Source organism: Ictidomys tridecemlineatus, chromosome 2 (genome assembly GCF_052094955.1).
Source record: "Ictidomys tridecemlineatus isolate mIctTri1 chromosome 2, mIctTri1.hap1, whole genome shotgun sequence".
In the NCBI taxonomy this organism is placed as follows: Eukaryota; Metazoa; Chordata; class Mammalia; order Rodentia; family Sciuridae; genus Ictidomys; species Ictidomys tridecemlineatus.
Genome location: NC_135478.1, coordinates 220,428,175 through 220,449,652, shown reverse-complemented (window position 1 = coordinate 220,449,652; position 21,478 = coordinate 220,428,175). Strand labels below are relative to the sequence as shown.

The window sequence follows — 21,478 nt, the reverse complement described above, 5'->3', positions numbered from 1 at the left end:
CAGATACCTATAGTGTCCCCAGATCCCTTCCACCAGTATACATTGTTAGTAGCCCTCATCTTCTTCACCTTCTTTTCTGTGTCTCCTTCTCTTTCTCCTAGTTTTTTTTTAAAATCTATCTAATTATTTATTGACAATCTCATGGATAATATGCAGTATATCTTTCATTGCTTGATTAGTGATATTGAGCACTGCTTCATAGACGGGGTCATTTAAATTTTGTCCTCTACGCACACATTCACTTAGAAAGGTGGTATTTCTGTAGATAGAAAGATGTGGGAGAGGGGACAGGAAGGAAGGAGAATGGAAAGAGAATCTGAAATGGAAGCAGGCCCTGTCCAGGGGCGCCAGACAGTCTGGAAGCTACGGGAACAGGGACCGGAGATAAAGCTGGAAAACTTAAGGAGTTGCCAGCTGCGGTGGCCTCGCAGACCAGGAGAAGGGAGTCAGATTTTCCCCTGTGGACACCAGAGAAGTTCTGTGGTTTTTCCTTCAGGTCAATGATATGATTAGGTGGGGTTTAAAAGAATAGAAGTAGGAACAGATCCTAGAGAAGTAGAAGCTGGATTGGTTTATTCCAGACGTGAATCAGTGAGGACCTGAACTAGGCTAATGGCCTAGTTCAGAACGGACATTGATAGGATATTGACCTGCTGGATTTGAGAAGGACAGGAAAAAAGGACATTCTGTGACTCTGTGGTTTACTCTCCTGGTCATTTGTGGGCCCAGGATGGGCAGGGAAGGGGAAAGCTTCTTATTAACCCTGTGTTGACTGGCCATAGCTTCGCAGTAGTTCTTTGAGATAGGAAGGTAGTTGATGCTTGTGAAACTTAGAACAGCTGTTGTTGAGGGAAATAATAAATTTGACTTCTTTAGTGTTAAAGACCAGTGATAAATGGCTATGGAGTGCGTTCATTCTGGGTCTTAAACTTTTTAGTCACCTTGAGACCAGGGCCGTTTTATCCATGGCTGTGGAAGACACTGTGCCCAGGCCAAGGACTCATTGAGGGCCCGTCACGACACTTGGGAAATAAACACGAGAATCATTAGCACCAGCGTTAACATTAGTCTTAATGTGAACTGAAACCCGGGAAAACTATAAGACCAGAATCAATAAAAATTTGTTGTAAATTTGTAAAACGTAACATTATTTTTTTACTTTATAAAAATCCCCTATTATTCATATTCTTGAATGATTTACTCTTAACCATGTGGTCTATATGTATATATGGAAATGTTATGGGAAAGGGTGTTTGACCTTTAATCTTCAGGAAAACCTTATGTGATTATGGGATCATTCCTACATAATGAATGCAGAGACTATGTCTGAGTTCTGTTGCTGGGGTCTCACAGTTGATAATACATGAAACATAAATCCAGACAGCCTTAACTCCTGAGCTTATCATCATTTTGTACATTACCTTGAAAGTCACTATTATGGTTTAAATGGGTCCTTCAGTGTTGGTGTGTTGTAATCTTACTTGCCAGTGGCTCTGCCCTTGGGAGTGCATCAATGCCATTATCAAGGTAGTGGGTCATAGAATTGTCCCGGGAGTGGGTCTCTGATAAAACAATGACTTCAGTCCCCTTCCTCACTCTTTCACATGTGTTCTCTGCCCTTCTGCCTTCCAGCATGGGATAATGCGGCATGAAGGCCCTCTCCAGATGTGGGCCTCTCAATCTTGCACTTCCCAACCTCTATGATTCTAAGAAATAGATCGTTTTTCTTTATAAATTTTCAGCCTCAGGTGTTCTGTTATAGTTGCACAAAATGGATCAAGACAGGCAGCACATTCTCTGATAAGAGACATAAAAAGAGTAGAATAGAGATGAAAACAAAAGACAAACAAACAAAAAATACTTAAGGACTCACATATACCAAGAGGAGATAGAGGAGAGAAAGTTAAGTGGTCTCAGGGCTTGAAGATATAAAAAGAGGCTGCCTGGGTCACGCTTAGGGAGTGGTGAGCCTCGTGAATAGGAAGAGCTGCCGTGTGCACTGCCACTGAGTGGCCAGTGAAGACATGAAGCCCCAGGTGCCCTGATAATGGAGGTATCTGGTTTTGGAGGACAGTCTCAATCAAGTGCATGCAGCAGAAGTCAGACTGTGGACCATCCTGCAGGCAGAGCTCATGGTGAAGAAGCCGAGGACAGTATGTCCACATCCACGGACACTTACTTCCCTCAGCTGTGTCCCAGTGCAAGTAAAAATCTGTCATCATTTCAGAACGTGTTGTTCCTGGCTGTCTGAGTCTTGCATTGAAGCCTCAGAGGGCTTCTGCTTCCCGCTGATGCAGCCTGAGACTTTGCCCAAGGCACAGCTTTCTCTAGGAGCCCAGACTGTTCATACTTCAGTTATAACTTCACTGAGCTGAGACTCATAAAATCAGGGCAGGGGCCAAGAACGCAGAATGGGCATCTGGGGACAGCGTGTGGCACCAGGGTATTAGTCCCCCGAGGCTGCCATATCAGATGACAACAAATAGGTTGGCTTAAAGTGAAAGGATTTTATTCACTCACACTTATGAGTTCAGATCCAGGGTCAGCAGTGTGGGTTCCTTTTAGTTTCTGGGTTTTGCCCGCAGTCCTTGGTATCCCTTGCCTTGTAGACCCATCACTCCACCCTCGGCCTCCCTGTCCTCAGCATCCTCCCCTGTTATCTTCATCAGTCTGTGCCCAGATTTCCTCTTTGTATAATATTGGTCATTGGACAAGGCCCACCTTAATCCAGTATGACCTCATCTTACTGTGGTTATGGGATTACATCTGCAGAAGCCTATTTCCAAATAAAGTCACATCCATAGATACAAAGAAGTAGGATCTCAAAATACCTCTTTGAGGAACACAATTCCACCCTCATCCCTCCTTTTTTGTTGTTGTTCTTGTTGTTTTGTTTTATGGTGGAAAAGTGTCAGACTCTCCAATTGTGACCATAAGAGTCTAAAGAGGATGGGACACGGGGGTGGGTGGGAGGGTCCCTGGACAGCAGACACTCAGAGCTCGAGTCCCTTGGTGGTTGGAATAGACTCATCATCCTCTTGGTTGGGAGAATGGCCCCAGTTAGTAGAAGAGAGAACGCTCTGCTGGTTTTTGTTTGTTTGCGTACTTGCCCCTTCCCCACCAAGCTGAGCCTTTGTTTTCTTCTCTGCAGAAGCCAACAGAGCCATGGCGACTCCCTCTGCTGCCTTTGAGGCCCTGATGAATGGAGTCACAAGTTGGGATCTCCCTGAAGATGCCGTCCCATGTGAACTGCTGCTCATTGGGGAGGCCTCCTTTCCCGTGATGGTGAATGACATGGGCCAGGTCCTCATTGCTGCCTCCTCCTATGGTCGAGGCCGCCTCGTGGTCCTGTCCCATGAGGACTACTTGGTGGAAGCCCAGCTCACTCCCTTTCTCCTCAACGCTGTGGGGTGGCTGTGTTCTTCCCCCGGGGCTCCCATTGGTGTGCACCCATCCCTGGCACCTTTGCTCAAAATCCTCGAGGGCTCTGGAGTAGAGGCAAAGATTGAGCCAGAGGTGAATGACTCCCTGGGAGTCTACTGCATCGATGCCTACAACGAAACCATGACTGAGAAGCTGGTCCAGTTCATGAAGAGAGGAGGGGGCTTGCTCATCGGAGGCCAAGCCTGGGACTGGGCCAACCAGGGCGATGATGAAAGGGTCCTGTTCACGTTCCCTGGGAACCTGGTGACCAGCGTGGCTGGGGTGTACTTCACTGACAATAAAGGGGACACAAGTTTCTTTAAAGTCTCCAAGAAGATGCCCAAGATCCCGGTCTTAGTTAGGTGAGTACCTTACCCCAGAGTGGAGTGGGCCTCCAGTTAAGAAGCAGGTGTGGCTCTTATCTTCTGGGTGCTTCCAGCCTCACGGAAGAAAAATCGGGTTACTCGGATGTGGATCCACATCGCCACCTCCACCAACCCCAGCTCAGTTTTTAAAACAGTCCTTATCATGGGAGGGACAAGGTCCTCAATGCTTCTACCTTCCCAGGCCAGACCACTTAGATGTTTGATGGGAGGGACTCTGTATTGTCCATTATTTATGGAGGACTCCAGCTTACCAGCCCCTGGAGTCCTCCATAAATTTATGGGAGAAGGTGTCCTTCAGTGGAAATGAGAGGAAAAGGAAAATGGGAAGGACCCTAGAGGCCAAAGTCTAGAGAGCAGCAGGAAGGATGGAAATGGGAAGTCAGATGTGCTTAGGGTGGAAATAGGAAGTGAGGATTCAGAAGTGAGGACAGCAAAAATGATGGAACAGTTTGCTAAGTGTTGAACTTAGGAAGGAATTTTACCTCTAAGGGCGAAGGCCCAGGTAATGGAGAGTGCAGGTGGGGGTGCAGTGTGGAGAACCCTGCCCAGCCTGTGCAGCTCACAGATGGTGCTGAACACATTACAGATTCACTGGCGCTCACACACATGTACCTCAGATGTAAAATTAGATGGATGAATAGGGAGGGTTAAAAGCTGGGGTCATCCCAGGTTTAGAAAAAATACACTGGGCAACACCTATAGCACGATAAAATTCTCAGCATCCTCAGTACAAAGCGCATGGATATTTTCCACAGTAGTCCTTTTTAACTTCAGGTTACAAGGAGATTTCAGAGTTTTAAAAATTGAGCATCTCAAAGATAAATGTGATTCCCTATGTAGTATGAAAATAATATCTGAGCAGGTATTTATGAGTTTATTTAGGATCTGCACACCCTTGGAGGGCATTGCTAGTTAGAAGTTAGATATATAGTGTATAGAGTAAATTAGTAAAACCGAAAGTTATTAGTTGAAAAAAAATCAGCAAACGTGATTAACCTCTAGATTATCTAACACAACAAAAAAGACATAATAACACAAATTATGAATTTCAGGGATGGAGAATAAAACATTAGTACAGATTGTACAGTCATTAAAAGGATAATAAAGTTTACCACAACTTTATGCCAATAAGTTTGACAGCTAAGATGAAATGGACACATTTCCTGACAAACACAAATTACCAAAATTGGCACAAGAGCAAATATAAAATAACGTAAGTTGGATTATAATTAAATACCCCAGTGGCATCCTAGATTGGATTCTAGAAGACATTAGTGGAAAAACAGGTGGAATTTATATAAATTCTGGAGTTTAGTTAGTAGTATTTGACCAGTGTTAACTTCTTAGCAGCATACCATGGCTATATAGTAGGAACATTACAGAAAAATGTGTCAAAGGCACATAAAAGCTCTCTTGTACTATATTTGCAAATTTTCAATTTTTTTAATTTAAAAAATAAAAATTTTATTTAAAACCAGCAACAACATGAATAAAACCCAATAGTTTTACAAATTATTTTACCAGACATTCAAGAAACAAATAATAGCAATGCTACATACAAACTCTTCCAAAAAAAAAATTGAAGAGGAAGAAAATTTTCCAAAAATTGATTTATTAAACTAGCACTTCTATGATACTAAAACCATAGAAAGACATTTTAAGAAAAAGAAACAAAACTTCAGAACAATATCCCTCTTGAATATGGATGCAATTTCTTAATAATACCATAGATAGAATATAACAATATATGAAAATGATAATAGATCATAACCAAGTACATCTATATTGCACATTCATAGCTGGTTTAATATTCAAAAACAAAATTGATTTACCATATTAATAGAAAAAAAGAAAACCATATCATTTCAATTAATGTATAAAAAAAATTGACAGAATTTAATTCAGAATCATAACGTAACTTCAACTAAAAAAAGGAACTTCAGTCTGTTAAGTGGCATCTAGGTAAAGGCATTCTTAATGGTGAAATACTGCATTCTTTCCCCCTAGAATGAGGCAAGGCAAGGAAGGATATCTTCTCTCATCCTTCTCTTCAACATTTCATTAAAAGTAGTAGCCAATGCAATAAAGCAAGAAAAAGAAGGTACACTGATTGGAAAATAAGAAATAAATGTGTGTGTGTGTGTGTGTGTGTGTGTGTGTGTGTGAGAGAGAGAGAGAGAGAGAGAGAGAGAGAGAGAGAGAGAATTTTGTTTGTTTTACTTCACACTGCAATAGTTGCCCCTTATCTATGAGGCTTACATTCCAAGATCCCCAGGGGATTCATAAAACCAGATAGTACTAAATTGTATTTATACAATGCTTTTTCCTATACATAAATACCTTTAATAAAGTTTAATGTATAGGCAAAATAAAAGAATAATAACAATTAATAATGAAATAAGGAAGCATAAAATACATAGTAAAAAGTTATGTGAATGATATCTCTCTCATAATATCTTGTTGTACTATATTCACATTTCTTCTTGTGATGATTTGAGATAATACTGTGCCTTTGTGATGAGATGAAGTAAGGTGAGTGACGAGGGTACTGGTACATAGTATTACCATGTAAGGGTCACTTGAACACACAGATGTATTGCAACACTCAATCTGTTAACCAAGATGGCTAGTAAGAGGCTAATGGTGGGTATAGCAGGAATACACCGGACAAAGATGATTCATAACCCACAGAGAGCAGAATGGTTTGAAATTTTATCATGCTACTCATAATGGTGCACAATTGAATACTTTTGAATTATTTATTTTGAAAGTTTTCCATTTAATATTTTTGGACTGCAGTTAACTGCAGGTAAGCAAAACTGTAGAAAGCAAAATCATACATGGGGTTGGGCATACTGTAGATTTCTTAGAACACTAAGTGAAAGAAATGGGAAAAATTTGTCCTGTCCTGTTAGAAATCAAATTACAGCAGTGACACACACCTGTAATCCCAGCAATTCAGGAGGCTCGGGCAGGAAGATTGCATGTTTGAGTCCAGCCTGAGCAACTTAGACCTAACTCAAAATAAAAAGTTAAAAATGGCTGCATATGTATCTCAGTTGTAATGGCTTTGGGTTCTATTTACATTACTGCAAAGGAAAAAAAAGGAAAAAAATTAAAAAGAGACAAAAAACCAAAAACTATTTGGGGGATTTAGAAGGTTTGTAAGTGACAAGATTCACTTGAACATAAGTTCAGCAAAGGATTTTCTAGAGTGGGGTTACTTTATCCCTAGAAGTATTTTCATAAAATATGATTATGGGTGTAAAAAGTTATTTAAAAAAAAAACTACAGAAAAACTGCTATGCCAGACAGAAAATCAATTACATTTTATACTAGCAACTAACAATTGGTAATTGATATTAAAATACATCATCATTTAAAATAGAACCCAAAACTATGAGGCACTAAGGATTAATTTTATCAAAACCTATAAATGGAAAGCTATGAAATATTACCAAGAGAAATTAAATGAAACAAGGAAGTTGTGAAATGCACTGTGCTAATGGATCAGAACACTCAATATTCTTGAAGACAGTTTTTCCAAAATGACCTATATTCTCATTGCAGTTCCAATCTTTCTTTTTTTCCTGTTTCTAAGGGAAAGCATGCAGTATTCAAATTAAAATTAAAATACAAATGAAAAGGAACTAAAACAACCAAACTTACTTTGCCAATGAAGAACAAAGATGATCTATACTACCTGATTTCAAAACATCTATGAAGTAATCAAAACCCTATGGTATTGGCATAAGAGTAAGAAACATCCTGGATAAATAAGTTCAGAGATAAATTTTTAAATTTATGATCAATTTTTTTTTGATGAGGTGACCAAGGTAATTCAATGAGGAAAGGATAGTCTTTTCAACATATTGTTCTGAAATAACTGGACAGTGTTAGAAGGGAACAAAATGAATTCTGACCCCTTCTTACCCTTCTCCATACAAAACAAATACCTAGAAATAGATCTAGACCTGAATGCAAAAACAAAAATTCATAAACTTCCTAAATGACAGCATAGAAGAAAGTATCTGCCACTGAGTAGATAAAGATTGACAACATAAGACAAAAAAAAGTACATGTCCACAAAAGGAATGTGGACTTGCATTCAGTGTACATAGAGAGCTCTTAATCCCAATAATAATAAGACAGTTAAAGAAAAAAGCAAAATACTTAACTTCCTTCACAAAAGATGATAGACAAGAAACCAAAGCCCATGAAGTGCTTCTCAACAACAATGGTCATTAGGAAAGTGTAAATTTAAATCACAGTGAAATATCACACACCTCTAACATCAAAAAATACCTAAAATTAAAGATTCACTGTACCAAGTATTGACAAGAATGTGGAGCAGCTGACATTTTTATATATTGCCACTGGGGACATCAAATGACACAGTGACTTTGGAGAACGACTTAACAATTTTTTACAAAGTTCAGGGGCATTTAGCATTCAACTGAGCCAACTCATCCCTGAGTGTCCATGAGTGATGAAAACATGTCCATGCCAAAACTTATACATCAACATTCATGGCAGCAGGTCCCAAACAGGAGGCTACCTAAATTCCCATCATCAGAAGAATGGATAAGTAAATTATGGAATATCCACAGAAGAGCAACCTACTCAGCAGTAAAGGGGTGAATGACTGATAAGACTCAACAATCTGGATGGGTTCTCAAAAAACTGTCCTCAGTGAAAGTAGCTGAGCTCAGGAGAGTACATGTTTATGGTTACATGCAGGTGAAATCCCAATCCAATCCATATGTCTAGAAGGTGCACTAGGCTGGATTGAACACAAAAGGGCATATAGTACATTTGGGGGGTGATGGAAATTGTGTGTGTTCAAAATGGCGTTAAAACACTGATGAGCATTCAGATCATCGCTATTTCTTGGCTTTTGTGGAAAATGAACAATGCAATGAGCTTGAGAGTGCAGCTCTCTCTACAAGTTGCTGATTCCATTTGCTTTTGGCGCATGCCCAGCAGAAGGATTGCTGGGTCATGTGTTAGTTCTATTTTTAATTTTTCAAGGAACCTCCAAGTTGCTTTCTCTCAAGGCGGTGCCAAGTTACATTCCCACCAACAGCATACACAAATTCCTCTTACTCCATACCCCGATAACCCTTGTTATCTCTTGACTTTTTGAAGATAGCCACTCTAGCAAGTACAAGGAGACGTATCATTGTGGTTTCGGTTCCCATTTCCTTGGTGATTAGTGATGTTGACCAGCTTTTCAGAAAGGCGTTGACTATTTGTTTGGGGTTTTTTGGGGGTTTTTTGACATTTATATTTGTCTAAAAATGCCAATTCAGGTGCTTTGCCCATGTTTCAGTGTGGTTATTTTATTTTTGATATTGAGTTGTGTGACTTCATTGTATATTCTGGATATTAACCCCTTGCAGATATATGATCTACACATATTTTCTCCGTAAACATTGGTGACTTTTCACTCTGTTGATTGTGTCTTTGGCTACGGGGAAACATGTTCGTTGGAGGTACCCTCATTTGCTTATTTTTTGCCTTTACTGCCTGAGCTTTTGGTGTGATACTTAAAAGTCATTGCTAAGGCCAGCTTCAAGCAGCTTTTCCCCTGTTTTATTTTAGAAATTTTATAGTTTCAGGCTAGGTCTTGAACCTGTTTTGAGATAATTTTTGTGTGTTGTATGCACGATTTTTCCTTCCTTTTTTCTTTCATTTTCTTTTTTTTTTTTTTTGTTATTGTTGTTTCTTTGTTTGAGATGAGGGTCTCACTGTGTTGTCCAGACTGGTCTCAAATCCCTGGGCTTAAGTGATCCTTCCACTGAAACCTCCAGATTAGTTGGAACTAAAGGCATGTGCCTTCATGCCCGCCTTCTGTTTTCTATTAATATATAGTCATCATCATTCTTGACAATACGTTGAGGTTTTCCTCATTTTTTACTATGGTCACATAGTGTTGAACTCCACGAATATACCACACTTTATTCAGCCAGTCTCTAACAAGTGGGCATTTAAGCTATTTTCAAGATTTGCTGTTATAAATAGTGTTGAAGTTAACAACTCTGCTTATGTTTTCGTACTCTGTAGGCGCTATACTTTTGGGGTCATTATTTTAGTGGTAGAGTAAATGTGTGTCTACTTTTGTTAGAAATTTCCAGTCTTCTCCATTCAGGTTTGTGCCATTTGGAATTCCCATCAGCCATGTGAGGACATGCCCAATAGCACAGCTGTCTGACTTGTGTTTCTGCTGATTTTGATGGCCAGGAAAGAGTATTCCAATATAGTTTTAATTTGCATTATTTTTTAGCATCCACATATCAGAGAGAATATTCTGCCTTTGGGTTTTTGGGGACTGGCTTATTTTACTTAACATGATAATCTCCAGTTCCATCTATTTACCGACAAATGCCATAATTTCAATCTTCTTTATGGCTGAGTAATATTCTATTGTTTATATATACCATATTTTCTTTCTGATAATCATCTTTTTGGCCTATAGAACTGCTCTCTGAAGATTCACTTTACTCAACTTTCTCCTTTACTTATCCACAGTAGTTAACTAGGCCAAGACATATCTTCTTCCCCTGTGTTAAAACTGAGATTATTGATTTGGTAATTCATTTTTATCATAATTTAGTGACTTTTTATAACATATCTTCTTAAAATTCACCAATGATAAACCACCTTCAGAGCCTCCTTTTCCTGGATCACTGTGTCCTTGGAGGTTGATTTTCTCTGTCATTAGTTTGGTGCTTCTGTTTCATGCTTTTAGTTGTCAACAAGTGTTTGAGAATTATTTTCTATTTAAGTTTTGAATAGAATTGAAAGTCTAGATTGAACATCATTGGTTTTTGCAGTGCATTTTCTCAGCGCAAATGATAGTCCTGTTCTTGATCTTCTCTTTCACACACATGCAGCTCCAGATTCTTCTGTTCTCAAGAATCTCTGATCCATTCACGTTATATGCCCTATCAGTGCCCCACTGTGAGAAAGAGAAAACCTCAATTGAAACTTTTTAAACCATAGAGTTACTGTTTAGCTCCCCCTGTATGTAAGCATGGCTACGGCAGTCAACAGACTCCTGTCTCTGAGGGTGTGCCCTGGCTCAGCACTGAACCTCAGATAGTGCTCTCTTGTCTAGATGACATTCTAGGGACTTGGGGTCTGAGTCTTAGCTTTGCAGGTTCAGTATTTCTCATCTTTTCATGGTGGCTAGTGGAGAGATTCTGATGCTCATACTTTAATTTAGACCACAAAAACCCAGCTTTTCACTGACTTCGTTTATTAAAAAAAAATTAATTTCATGAAATTTATAAATAGAAGTCCTCATGAGATTAAGACATTTTCCATTTAATTTTGTATACATATTTAAAGTACTATTTTTTTAAAGTCTCATTTTTTTTTATAGTTATCAAATTAAGGATAGATTGTCTAGGTGTTGCTTGAGAAAAATAAATGTCAAAGAACCCGAATATTCTGTTTGGCCTAGCTAATGACTTCTACTGTCATTGGGCATGTGGACATGGGAAGCAAGATTATAGTCATAGGATATTTGGTCAGCCTGGAATCAGAGCAAGAAGAACTAGTTGATGGTTTTAATGGTTAGTGTTTCAAGGAGAGAGAGCGTCGTCTCCAAGTTGTAGGGTGATATCTTTATATTCTGGAAAGGATCTGCTGTGGGGACCACGGTTCTCCCATCAGTTAGAGCTCTGCCAGCCACTGAAAAAGAACAGCACAAACACTGTGTGAATATGTTGTCGACTGACCTCCATTTTTTGATGTTTTCTAAAAGCTGCCTTCTTCCAATTGGCATAGCTCTACCTAACACAAGGCCAGAACCAACTCTGGGATCTGAAGCTTACAGAGGTCACTCTGTCCCTGATAATCCCACTAAGTGTCCAGGTCTCCATCTCCCACTTTGGGCTTCTGGGTATCTTGAGCTCCTAAAAGGATGGGTGACCCATCAAAAGTAAACCCATGGTGCTAAGCAAAACCCCCTAGCATGTGTCACTGCTGTTGGGCAGGCAACGATGGGGTGCCATTCCAGGGGTTCAAGTCCTCGTGGATCAGGTGACAGAGGGGCTCCCTAGAGTTAAGGCTAGTGAACTCTCCTCCTCCACCATTTGAGATGGTAATGATTCTTCACTAGCACTACGAGTTTGGCTTTCTGTAGGCTTTATCTGGAGAAAGAGTACAAAGTTTATAAAGAAGTCTCCTTATACGAATAGAAATATGATTTCCCGTTAACTTTGTAATAAAATAAATAAACATGAACTTCAGTCTAGAATATTTAAGGTGAGAGTATTCAGTAAGCATTTTAGGATTTCCTTTGAAATGTTCCTTTAGAGAACTTTTTCTCTAAAAAATGTGCAGAGCAGAATTCATGCCAAGTCGTTCTGTCCTCCTTCTAACACATCTCCACACCCAGGGAGGTGAGATCTGCCCACTCTGTTCTCCTAACTCTCCCCCATATGAGCAGAGGCAACAGGTCTCCAGGCCTGCTGTGCCCAGGCTCTGCTCGGAAGCCTTGTGCAGGGCCTTCCTCTGATCCAGGGTGCGTGTGTCTTTTGCAGTTGTGAAGACGACCTCTCCGAGGACAGAGACGAGCTCCTGCATGGGATTTCAGAGCTGGACATCAGCAACTCTGACTGCTTCCCATCCCAGCTGCTAGTGCACGGGGCCTTAGCCTTTCCCCTGGGGTTAGATTCCTACCATGGCTGTGTGATAGCAGCTGCCCGCTATGGCCGGGGCCGGGTGGTTGTGACTGGCCATAAAGTGTTATTCACAGTGGGGAAACTGGGCCCCTTTCTGCTCAATGCTGTCCGCTGGCTGGATGGGGGCCGCAGAGGCAAGATCGTGGTGCAGACAGAGCTGAGAACGCTGAGCGGCCTGCTTGCGGTGGGGGGCATAGACACCAGCATTGAACCCAATCTCACCAGTGATGCAAGTGTCTATTGCTTTGAGCCTGTGAGTGAAGTGGGGGTCAAGGAGCTGCAGGAGTTTGTAGCAGAGGGCGGCGGGCTATTTGTTGGAGCCCAAGCCTGGTGGTGGGCCTTCAAGAACCCAGGGGTGTCCCCTTTGGCTCGATTCCCTGGAAACCTCCTCCTCAACCCCTTTGGCATCAGCATCACAAGCCAAAGCCTCAATCCAGGGCCCTTCCGTACCCCGAAAGCAGGGATAAGGACCTATCACTTCCGTTCCACCCTGGCTGAGTTCCAGGTTATAATGGGCAGAAAGAGAGGGAATGTGGAGAAGGGCTGGTTAGCCAAGCTGGGCCCAGATGGTGCAGCCTTCCTCCAGATCCCTGCAGAAGAGATCCCCGCCTACATGTCCGTGCACCGACTCCTGAGGAAGCTGCTCAGTCGCTATCGGCTCCCCGTAGCCACCCGAGAGAACCCCGTTATCAATGACTGCTGCAGGGGGGCCATGCTCTCCCTGGCCACCGGTCTGGCCCACTCTGGAAGTGACCTCTCTCTGTTAGTCCCGGAAATTGAAGACATGTACAGCAGCCCCTATCTGCGCCCTTCCGAGTCTCCCATCACCGTGGAGGTCAACTGTACCAATCCAGGTATGGAATGAGCCTGGGAGCAACTTGGGAACTGCTGGGATTGGGGCATATGATTGCAGCACTTCATTTGGGGGTCTGACTTCTGCAGATGATTGTCTCTATCCTTGTCCACTTATCCTTTGGAGAAGTCAGGGGCTGAGGCTTGCAGTGCTGTTTGGAAGAGATTGATCAGGGTAGCTCAGAAGGGAAAGGGTGGGCAGAGCTCTTGAAGGATCTGTGGAGGTGCCAGGTTGCGTGGAGTCATGGAGGAGGGATAAAGTCTACCCTTCTGTGCTTTTGACAGGCACCCGATACTGCTGGATGAGCACCGGGCTCTACATACCTGGAAGGCAAATCATAGAAGTCTCATTGCCAGAATCTGCTGCCTCTGCAGATCTGAAGGTGAGGACATGCCCTGCCCATCACATAACATGTACCCAAGACTCTTGCCTTCCCCACTTGTACTTTATTTGGTCCTCATAAAACCCTACTGGCAATACAAGTCACATATCTATGCCCACATTATAAGGATAAGCCAGTTGCATTGCAGACAACGTATAGACTGAAACGTTTCAGAGCTCAGGACTCAAGACTAGCCAACTGCTGGTTCTTAAGTATTGTCCTTTTGACTTGTGTCAGAGAGGGAGGAATAGAGGCATCAAACGGAAGTTAACCTACCCCTCCACAGGGATTGAATAAATCTCAGTTCACTTTCTATGCCCATATATTTCTCTGGTTGTAGCACAAGCTCCCTCTCACCCTGGCTTCTTCCCCATAACACCAAAGGTGGTATCTTGATTGCTGGAGTCCATGGTCTGCTTTTCCACTTCCACATGCAGATACCCCATCTGGCTCTACCTCCCCAGACGACCATTGGCTGGTGGAGCCTAGTCTATGCCCTTCCTATCCTGGCACTTGTTTAGCATAAACCAGGGAAACAATCCCATGGTCACCAGGTATAGGAGTCACTTCACCTTTCCAGGAAGGGGGGCCTTGGAGAGAGGGGCAGGACTGAACCAACCCTCCACTTCATCAGCGGGATCCCACTGAAAAACATCGGGTCCCCTCCACTCATCAGTGCCAGGTCCACCACTGCAGAATCTGCAAACTAGGACTCTCTTAAAAGACACTGAGGGACCATTTGTGGAGTCAGTGCTCCTTGGAATTTGTCTTACTGGTTACACCTGCTTCTCCTTATGTTAATGATTCTGCACGACCCACTGTAGAGATATTGGAATCCCTCACAAGAATAATTCACCCATAGTTAGTCCATAAGACCTGCGGGGGGCTGTGATTTCATGGGCTCTCTGACACAACTCATTGATGGTACATGGGGTCGTGGCCCTATGACCTTCCTGAGCCTCCGCCTCCTGCACTCTCTCCTGTCACCCACCCATGCCCTGTGGTGACTCTGTTGGGGGGATTTCTCTGCCTCAGATCCAGATTGGCTGCCACACGGATGACCTGACCAGGGCCAGCAAGCTGTTCCGAGGCCCCCTGGTGATTAACCGGTGCTGCCTGGACAAGCCCACGAAGTCCATCACCTGCCTCTGGGGTGGCCTCCTCTATATCATTGTGCCTCAGAGCAGCAAACTGGGTTCTGTGCCCATCACCGTGAAGGGAGCCGTGCATGCTCCCTACTACAAGCTGGGTGAGTGGAAGCTGTGGGCTGCATCCCGAGGGAGGCAGAGGGCTGGGACGAGGAGGGGCTTGAGGGCTGTTTGATGTAGGAGAGAGACACACAGCCTGGTGGGACGGAGGGTGGCCTCCTTAGATTCTGCTCTGGGGCCAGGAGATAAACACCACATCATATCCATGGGGACGTCCCAGGATAAAGAGGAGGGATGTATTGCTCATGGTCTTGTCGTTCGTTCCCCTCCTGGGGTCTGAGTTGGATGTTTTGACTTAAGGTATTTGGGAAAGCATGTTCCAAGCCCCCCTGGCCTCTCTTCTAGGGGAGACATCCCAGGAGGAATGGAAGAGGCGTATCCAGGAGAATCCAGGTCCCTGGGGAGAGCTGGCCACGGACAACATTATCCTGACTGTGCCAACTGCAAATCTGCGTGCTCTGGAGAACCCTGAGCCACTGCTCCGCCTCTGGGATGAGGTGATGCAGGCGGTGGCACGACTGGGAGCCGAACCCTTCCCCTTACGTCTGCCTCAGAGGATTGTCGCTGACGTGCAGATCTCAGTTGGTGGGTGCCCTGACCCCTCTGCACGCAGACACAAAGTGCCTTTCCACAGCCATGCAGTAGGCAGCCAGGAGGGTACACATGCTCTCCTAGCAAGACATGTAGACATACTCCTTGCTATTTAAATAGCTAGGGAAAAGGTTATGTAAGAAATAAATAGCCATGTCCATCAGCATGTCAAGAGATGTCATCAAAGACATCAAGGGATGCTACCTGATCCTTCACAAGTGTCCAAATGGAGACATCGAGAAGTGGGTAGAGACAGCAGAGGGCCTTGAATTAGCCCAGAGTCACTGAGAGACACTGAATGAAGACTCCTTTGCCTATGGGTGACGGAGCCCAGAAAATGGAACAGGGAATGTCTAGATCTCAAAGGACCAAAGAAATTTCTCTAGACCCTCGTTTTCTTGGGATGAATAAATCACCAGTGTAAAGTAGTGTCAATGTGATCATGGGAGGGGAAACCACCTTCAAAGAGTTCTGAATTTTGAGAAAAAACATGAGACACAAGTTCACGTGGGTAAGGCATCCTCATAAAAACAGAAAACTGCAATGGTGGCACGAATGGCTCCCTACAACCCACGCCCCCTCCTGTGGCCCCGCACGTCAGAGTGCAGTGAGAGCATTCGCACCGAGCGGGAGGAGGGCCTGGAGGGTTTGGGCTTGGATTGCCCTCCTGAGCGGTAGGGTGCGGGAGGTAGCCTGGGTCTACTGATTCTTGTGGCAGTTTCCCCAGGTGGATAGGAGGACCCTAACCCTTCCTCTGCCCTCCTGTATTTCCCAGGCTGGATGCATGCTGGGTACCCCATCATGTGCCATCTGGAGTCCGTGCAGGAGCTCATCAATGAGAAGCTCATCAGAACCAAGGGGCTGTGGGGCCCCGTGCACGAGCTGGGCCGCAACCAGCAGCGGCAGGAGTGGGAGTTCCCACCGCACACCACCGAGGCCACCTGCAACCTGTGGTGTGTTTATGTGCACGAAACAGTCCTGGGCATTCCTCGAGGCCGTGCCAATATTGCCCTGTGGCCCCCGGTTCGGGAGAAGCGTGTCCGAATCTACCTGGGCAAGGGACCCAATGTGAAAAACTGGAACGCGTGGACCGCACTGGAGACGTATTTACAGGTACTGGACAGGGGGTGGGGGAGGGCAATGGGAGGGAGACCCTCGCTGTGAGGACCAACAGGGCCAAGTGTCAGATGATCTTCTAGCCACCCAGGAGACCCCCACTGCATCTGTCTCCCACACTCAGCCATGGGAGACGCGCGGACAAGGCCAAGTGTAAAAGTCCTATTGGGTGAGGCCTCTCGGGCCTCACTTTGCATGACCCTAGAGTGGACTTAGTAGCCTCAGCTGCACCCCCAGGGAGGTGAGAAATCTTAAAACCCTTGGAGGCAAACACAGTACTATAAAAATATACTCTCTTTCTCTCTGGTCTTAAAGGCAGACAGACCCTCAATTGAAGCCAAACTTTCTACCAAACAGCTAGCACCAAACCACCCCATTCACGCACTGCTCCTGGTTATGACCTGCCTTCCCCTCATTGAGCGTACCCTCTCCTCATTATGACCTGGCTGTGCCTCAGACCCCACCTCAATAGGCAATCCACGCGGCATCCTCACTGCCCTGGGCACGGAGGTCGGCTTTGCCTCTGAGTGCTCCATGCCCTAGACGGCTGCCCCCACCAGTGCCTGGATCAGTTCCCGGCTCACAGTGGGGCGTGGCATCGCCTGGGGTCAGGCCAGGCCTGCTCTATTCTGGTTCTTCCACCTGCTCAAGTTCCTCTCTGCCCGTTCTCACTGCCAGGGCAATGGTGTGAAGTCATCGGGGAGGCTCTGTTTTCACTTTCTTGTTAGGGGCAGGAGCAAACGTTCCTCGTCCGTGGAGTAAAGTTAAGTCAGTCTAGGGAGCTGCCCAGGGGCCTCTGTGCTCAAAAACTCTGAAATCCCGGCTAGCATGGACTCTAGGCATGGCCTTGGGATGGCTGCCTGTTTCTAAAACTATGACTTCTTGGTTCTGGCTGACTAGACTACCTGTGGTCTCCCACTTCTACCCCCTGCCCCCAAAGGCCATTTGGGTAGCCTTGTGAACCGACCCAGACCTCTGATTATTGAGGATTGCAGCACAGGGGTGGGAGTTTCCCAATTACTGGAGTTTATTTAACCTTGTAACTATGAAAGATAATAAGGATCCATCCACTTGGTCGGTTTTAAGACCCTGTGTAACATCCCATCGTTATTTTCGTGATCTTGTGAGTTAGGTGAATGATATTGGTATAAAACATCAATTTTAATTATTGCAGCAATCACACCACAGCCATGTCTGCCTGCTGTCTGCCCCAAGGCCCTTCTTAAGATCAGAAAGTGGGAGAACGGGACATGAGGGCAGTGTGCAGAACAGGAGGGAAGGCCAGGGGTGGACATGAAGCCCACGCTCAGGGAGTTAAGCACATCACACTTGTGTTGTTTGCGGGGCCCTCTTTCTGTAGGTTAGACGTCTCACCTGGTTTCCTCTTTCTCTTTCTAGCTCCAGGAAGCCTTTGGCTGGGAGCCATTCATCCGTCTCTTCACAGAGTACAGGAACCAGACCAACCTGCCCACAGACAATGTCGACAAAATGAATCTGTGGGTCAAGATGTTCTCCCACCAAGTGCAGAAGAACCTGGCTCCGTTCTTTGAGGCCTGGGCCTGGCCCATCCAGAAGGAAGTGGCTACCAGCCTGGCCTATCTGCCTGAATGGAAGGAAAATATTATGAAATTATACCTCCTCACACAGATGTAAGGAGTGCCCATCGAGGTGGCAGGTAGAGAGGTTTGGGGAGGTAGGCAGAGGTGGGGGTTCAGTCCTCTACCTCTGTCTGCTAGGGTTCTGGCCTTGTCCTCTTAGCTCACTGCCGAATCTCATTACTGACTTCTGTCTCTAGGAAGTGGGTTAAGAACACAGCAAAAGTGAAGTCAGAATGTCTCGGGAACAAGGCCTCCCGTCCATGATTCTGCTCCTCTGCTCTCAGTTGTCAGATTGCCTCCTGACTGCCGTCAGCCCTGTCCTGAGAGCTTGGGCACCAGTTTCTAGACCGGCCCTTGGTATATGGCCATAGCCCATCGATAGTGGCTCTTACTTTGACATCCTGTGGACTCTCTCTGGCCTTTTATTTGTTATTAGTTGCTCTAAAAATCTGGTGATAGAAGGTTACTGCACAAATCCACCATGACAGCTAGACAGCTCTCTGACGACTCATGTATTTTGTGTCCTGCCTAGTTGTCAAAGCACTTTAAACGCAGTCTGGTAGAGCAGGAAGAGCCAGAGCTAGGGTTTGCTCTTGGGAAAGTCATTTGACCCTGCATTCCCATTTCCCTGTGTATGAAAAGGGGATGAAAGTCCCTGCCTCACAGGGTTGTCATGAAGATATGCAGTGATAATTGTGAAGTCTTGTAATATATATAATGAATGCCATTTAAGGGACTTGTGTGCAGAATAGTGAGTTCACTGCTTCCCATTCTCTGCCCATAGCTTAGTGGTGACAATCATCATTCCAACTAGTCGACTCCTTGTGTTCAAATTCTAGATCTTCCTTCTGTTGTCCCTGGCAGTTTTCTTACCTTCTCTGTGACTCAGTTTCCTCCCATAAAATGGGATCTATTTTCACAGAATTATTGTGAGGATTCAGTTTTCCCCGACTCTAAAAGTCATTAGAACAGTACCTGGCAACTAGTAGGTTTAGAGAGAAGGTCAGTTGCCATTATTATTATATAATTAGCTCACTAATTATTTTATAATTATTTTAGGAATAGATTTCAGTTTAGATGAAGTTTGTAAATACAGTCATAATTTTTAACAGATGCATAAAAATATAAAAATTATAGTATTAATGACGTATCCTGCATGGTTGCAATATATGTATGTAGTATGCATTTAAATGAGGTGAACATATCTGTTGCCTCAAATGTCTATCATTCCTTCATGGTGAACACATTCAAAATCCTTTCCTCTGGCATTTTAAGATATTCAGTACATAATTATTACCTATTCTAGCTTATTCTATGTTTTATACACCAACCTCTGCAAGGCTCGTGGTACATTGATTTATGAATCCCAAGGAAGGACTCTCAATTCACAATGGTGTCTTTTAAAACTACTAAAAGTGTAGTCTTTTTACTCAGTTCTATTTTTCAGGAAAAGAAAAGAACCAAAGGAATTTTAAAAAAGAGTCAAATCCCCTTTTTGATTAAATCAAAAGTGAATGTCTTGAAAACAAAACAATTCCATGATGGTGTTTGTCCTTAGCAAACAGTGGGCATCAGCCTCTGGTGGAGTTCCTATGTCCCCAGTGGCAGTAACTAGACAGTCACTGTGGAGTTACCTACCACACATGCCTACAAAATATCACTTTGGAACAAGACAACTAGATAGAGCTCATCCAGTTTCTTTAAATAGCACACGTTCATAGAGTCTCCTGTTTACTTCTAGTTTTGTTCAGAACTTCCCATTTTTTTATAGCTTTCCGGTCTCCAAGGCCGATGTGCATATCCAGACAGTTTTCCTTGATTTAGCTCACATTTATTTTAATGGATCCTTCCATTGACTTAGTTGGTAAAATGGGTGGCTGCGTAGAAAATAAGATTTGACCTACACCCTGCTTTCCTCTGGATTTCATTCCACTTCTCCCTCCTAGAATTACTTCCCCTTATTCCATGACTATCCATGGTCCAGGTTCTTCAAACCTGAATATTCATTCTACATTTTAAATAACTGCTGTCAACTGTAAGGCGTTGACTGTGTGCCAGGTACTGTACTACTAGTTCTTTTCTATAGATTGCTTCACTTAATCCTCACCATAATTTTATGAGATGGAAACTATTATCAACTCCCATCTGATGAATGAGCGAACTGAATATTATGGAGATTCAGTAAATTATCTAAAGCTATATTGCTAACAAGTGGTAGAACAGGGATTTGAACACAGGCATTCTGATTAGAGAATGGGGGGGTTCATAACTACAGTGCTGAAGGGCCAAATGAGTGAGCAATAAAGAAGCCAACCAGCCAACAGAGGGAGTTCTGTCCCTCCTTACCAGAGCTTTGGCTCTGGTACTCCTCATCTCATTTTATTAGAACAAAGGTTCCTTTGTTGATCCCCAATGCCAGCACAAAGGAAGGACTTCAGGTAGCCTCCCGAGGCACTTTGCAGGTGGCTGGGTGAGTTCTGTGGACCTAGCAAGTCTTTAAGGTTCAAGGTTTTTCAAGTTTCAGCCACTGTCCCCTGGGTCCCCGGAGAGCAGACTCCAGTTTATTGGATTTTGAGTGATGGGCTAGTCTGATAACGAGCCTTACTCCCCAAAAGTCTCCCACACTGCATATTCTCAGGGAGAAAATTAGATGCCCAATCTTTTAGAATGAAAGTGTATCTGTCCTTGCCCTCTTTAAGCTTAGCGGTAAAGCCCTGGGGATCTTTTAAAAATACAGAGTTATCCATGTTACCCCCCCTGTCTGAAGCCTCCAATGGGACTTGCAACTTAAGATGATGGACTGAACATGTCAGTTTGCCTCCCCTCCTTCCCCAGGCCCCACTGAAATTGAAGTCAAGAGACGGGAAGAGAACCGGCACACCTCGGCAAAGACAAAGGCATTTGGTGATACGTGAAGATGATCTCAACACCTTTCTGGGAGAGAAGAAGTGGAAGCAGCTTGATGAGAGCGGAGGTACCTTTCAGACAGATTAGAAGCTGATCTGAGCAACATGACCCCAAAGAGACTCGCGCATCAGAGGAGTCCCTTAACTAAAGAACTGTACCCGCTGTATAACTGACCCCCATCCCCACTCCGACCCCCTATCCCCCACCCCCGTGCACAGAACACAGGCTCCTGCTGTCGGTGCCAGTTAAAGATTCCTTGTTGTTGTTGTTGTCATTGTTGTTTGTATAAAGAAATTGAATAAACTGCCTGAGGAGAGGTAA

At 44.0% G+C, this 21,478-nt stretch overlaps 1 protein-coding gene across 4 annotated transcripts in view; it reads left to right on the top strand.

The window, feature by feature from the left end:
- Tcaf1 (TRPM8 channel associated factor 1) overlaps positions 1-21,478 on the top strand; it is a 43,975-nt gene extending 22,497 nt beyond the window's left edge. For 3 of the 4 annotated variants that reach the window (XM_013359272.4, XM_013359273.4, XM_005326620.5), the window contains exons 2-9: positions 3,152-3,785; positions 12,362-13,356; positions 13,640-13,737; positions 14,773-14,986; positions 15,291-15,530; positions 16,312-16,649; positions 18,051-18,301; positions 21,086-21,478. In XM_013359272.4, the coding sequence (XP_013214726.1) occupies positions 3,166-3,785; positions 12,362-13,356; positions 13,640-13,737; positions 14,773-14,986; positions 15,291-15,530; positions 16,312-16,649; positions 18,051-18,301; positions 21,086-21,095 (2,766 nt within the window). In that variant the 5' untranslated portion in view covers positions 3,152-3,165 and the 3' untranslated portion in view covers positions 21,096-21,478. Of the gene's footprint in view, positions 1-3,151; positions 3,786-12,361; positions 13,357-13,639; positions 13,738-14,772; positions 14,987-15,290; positions 15,531-16,311; positions 16,650-18,050; positions 18,328-21,085 lie in introns of all 4 variants that reach the window. The other variant, XM_040291318.2, reaches the window with a different exon arrangement.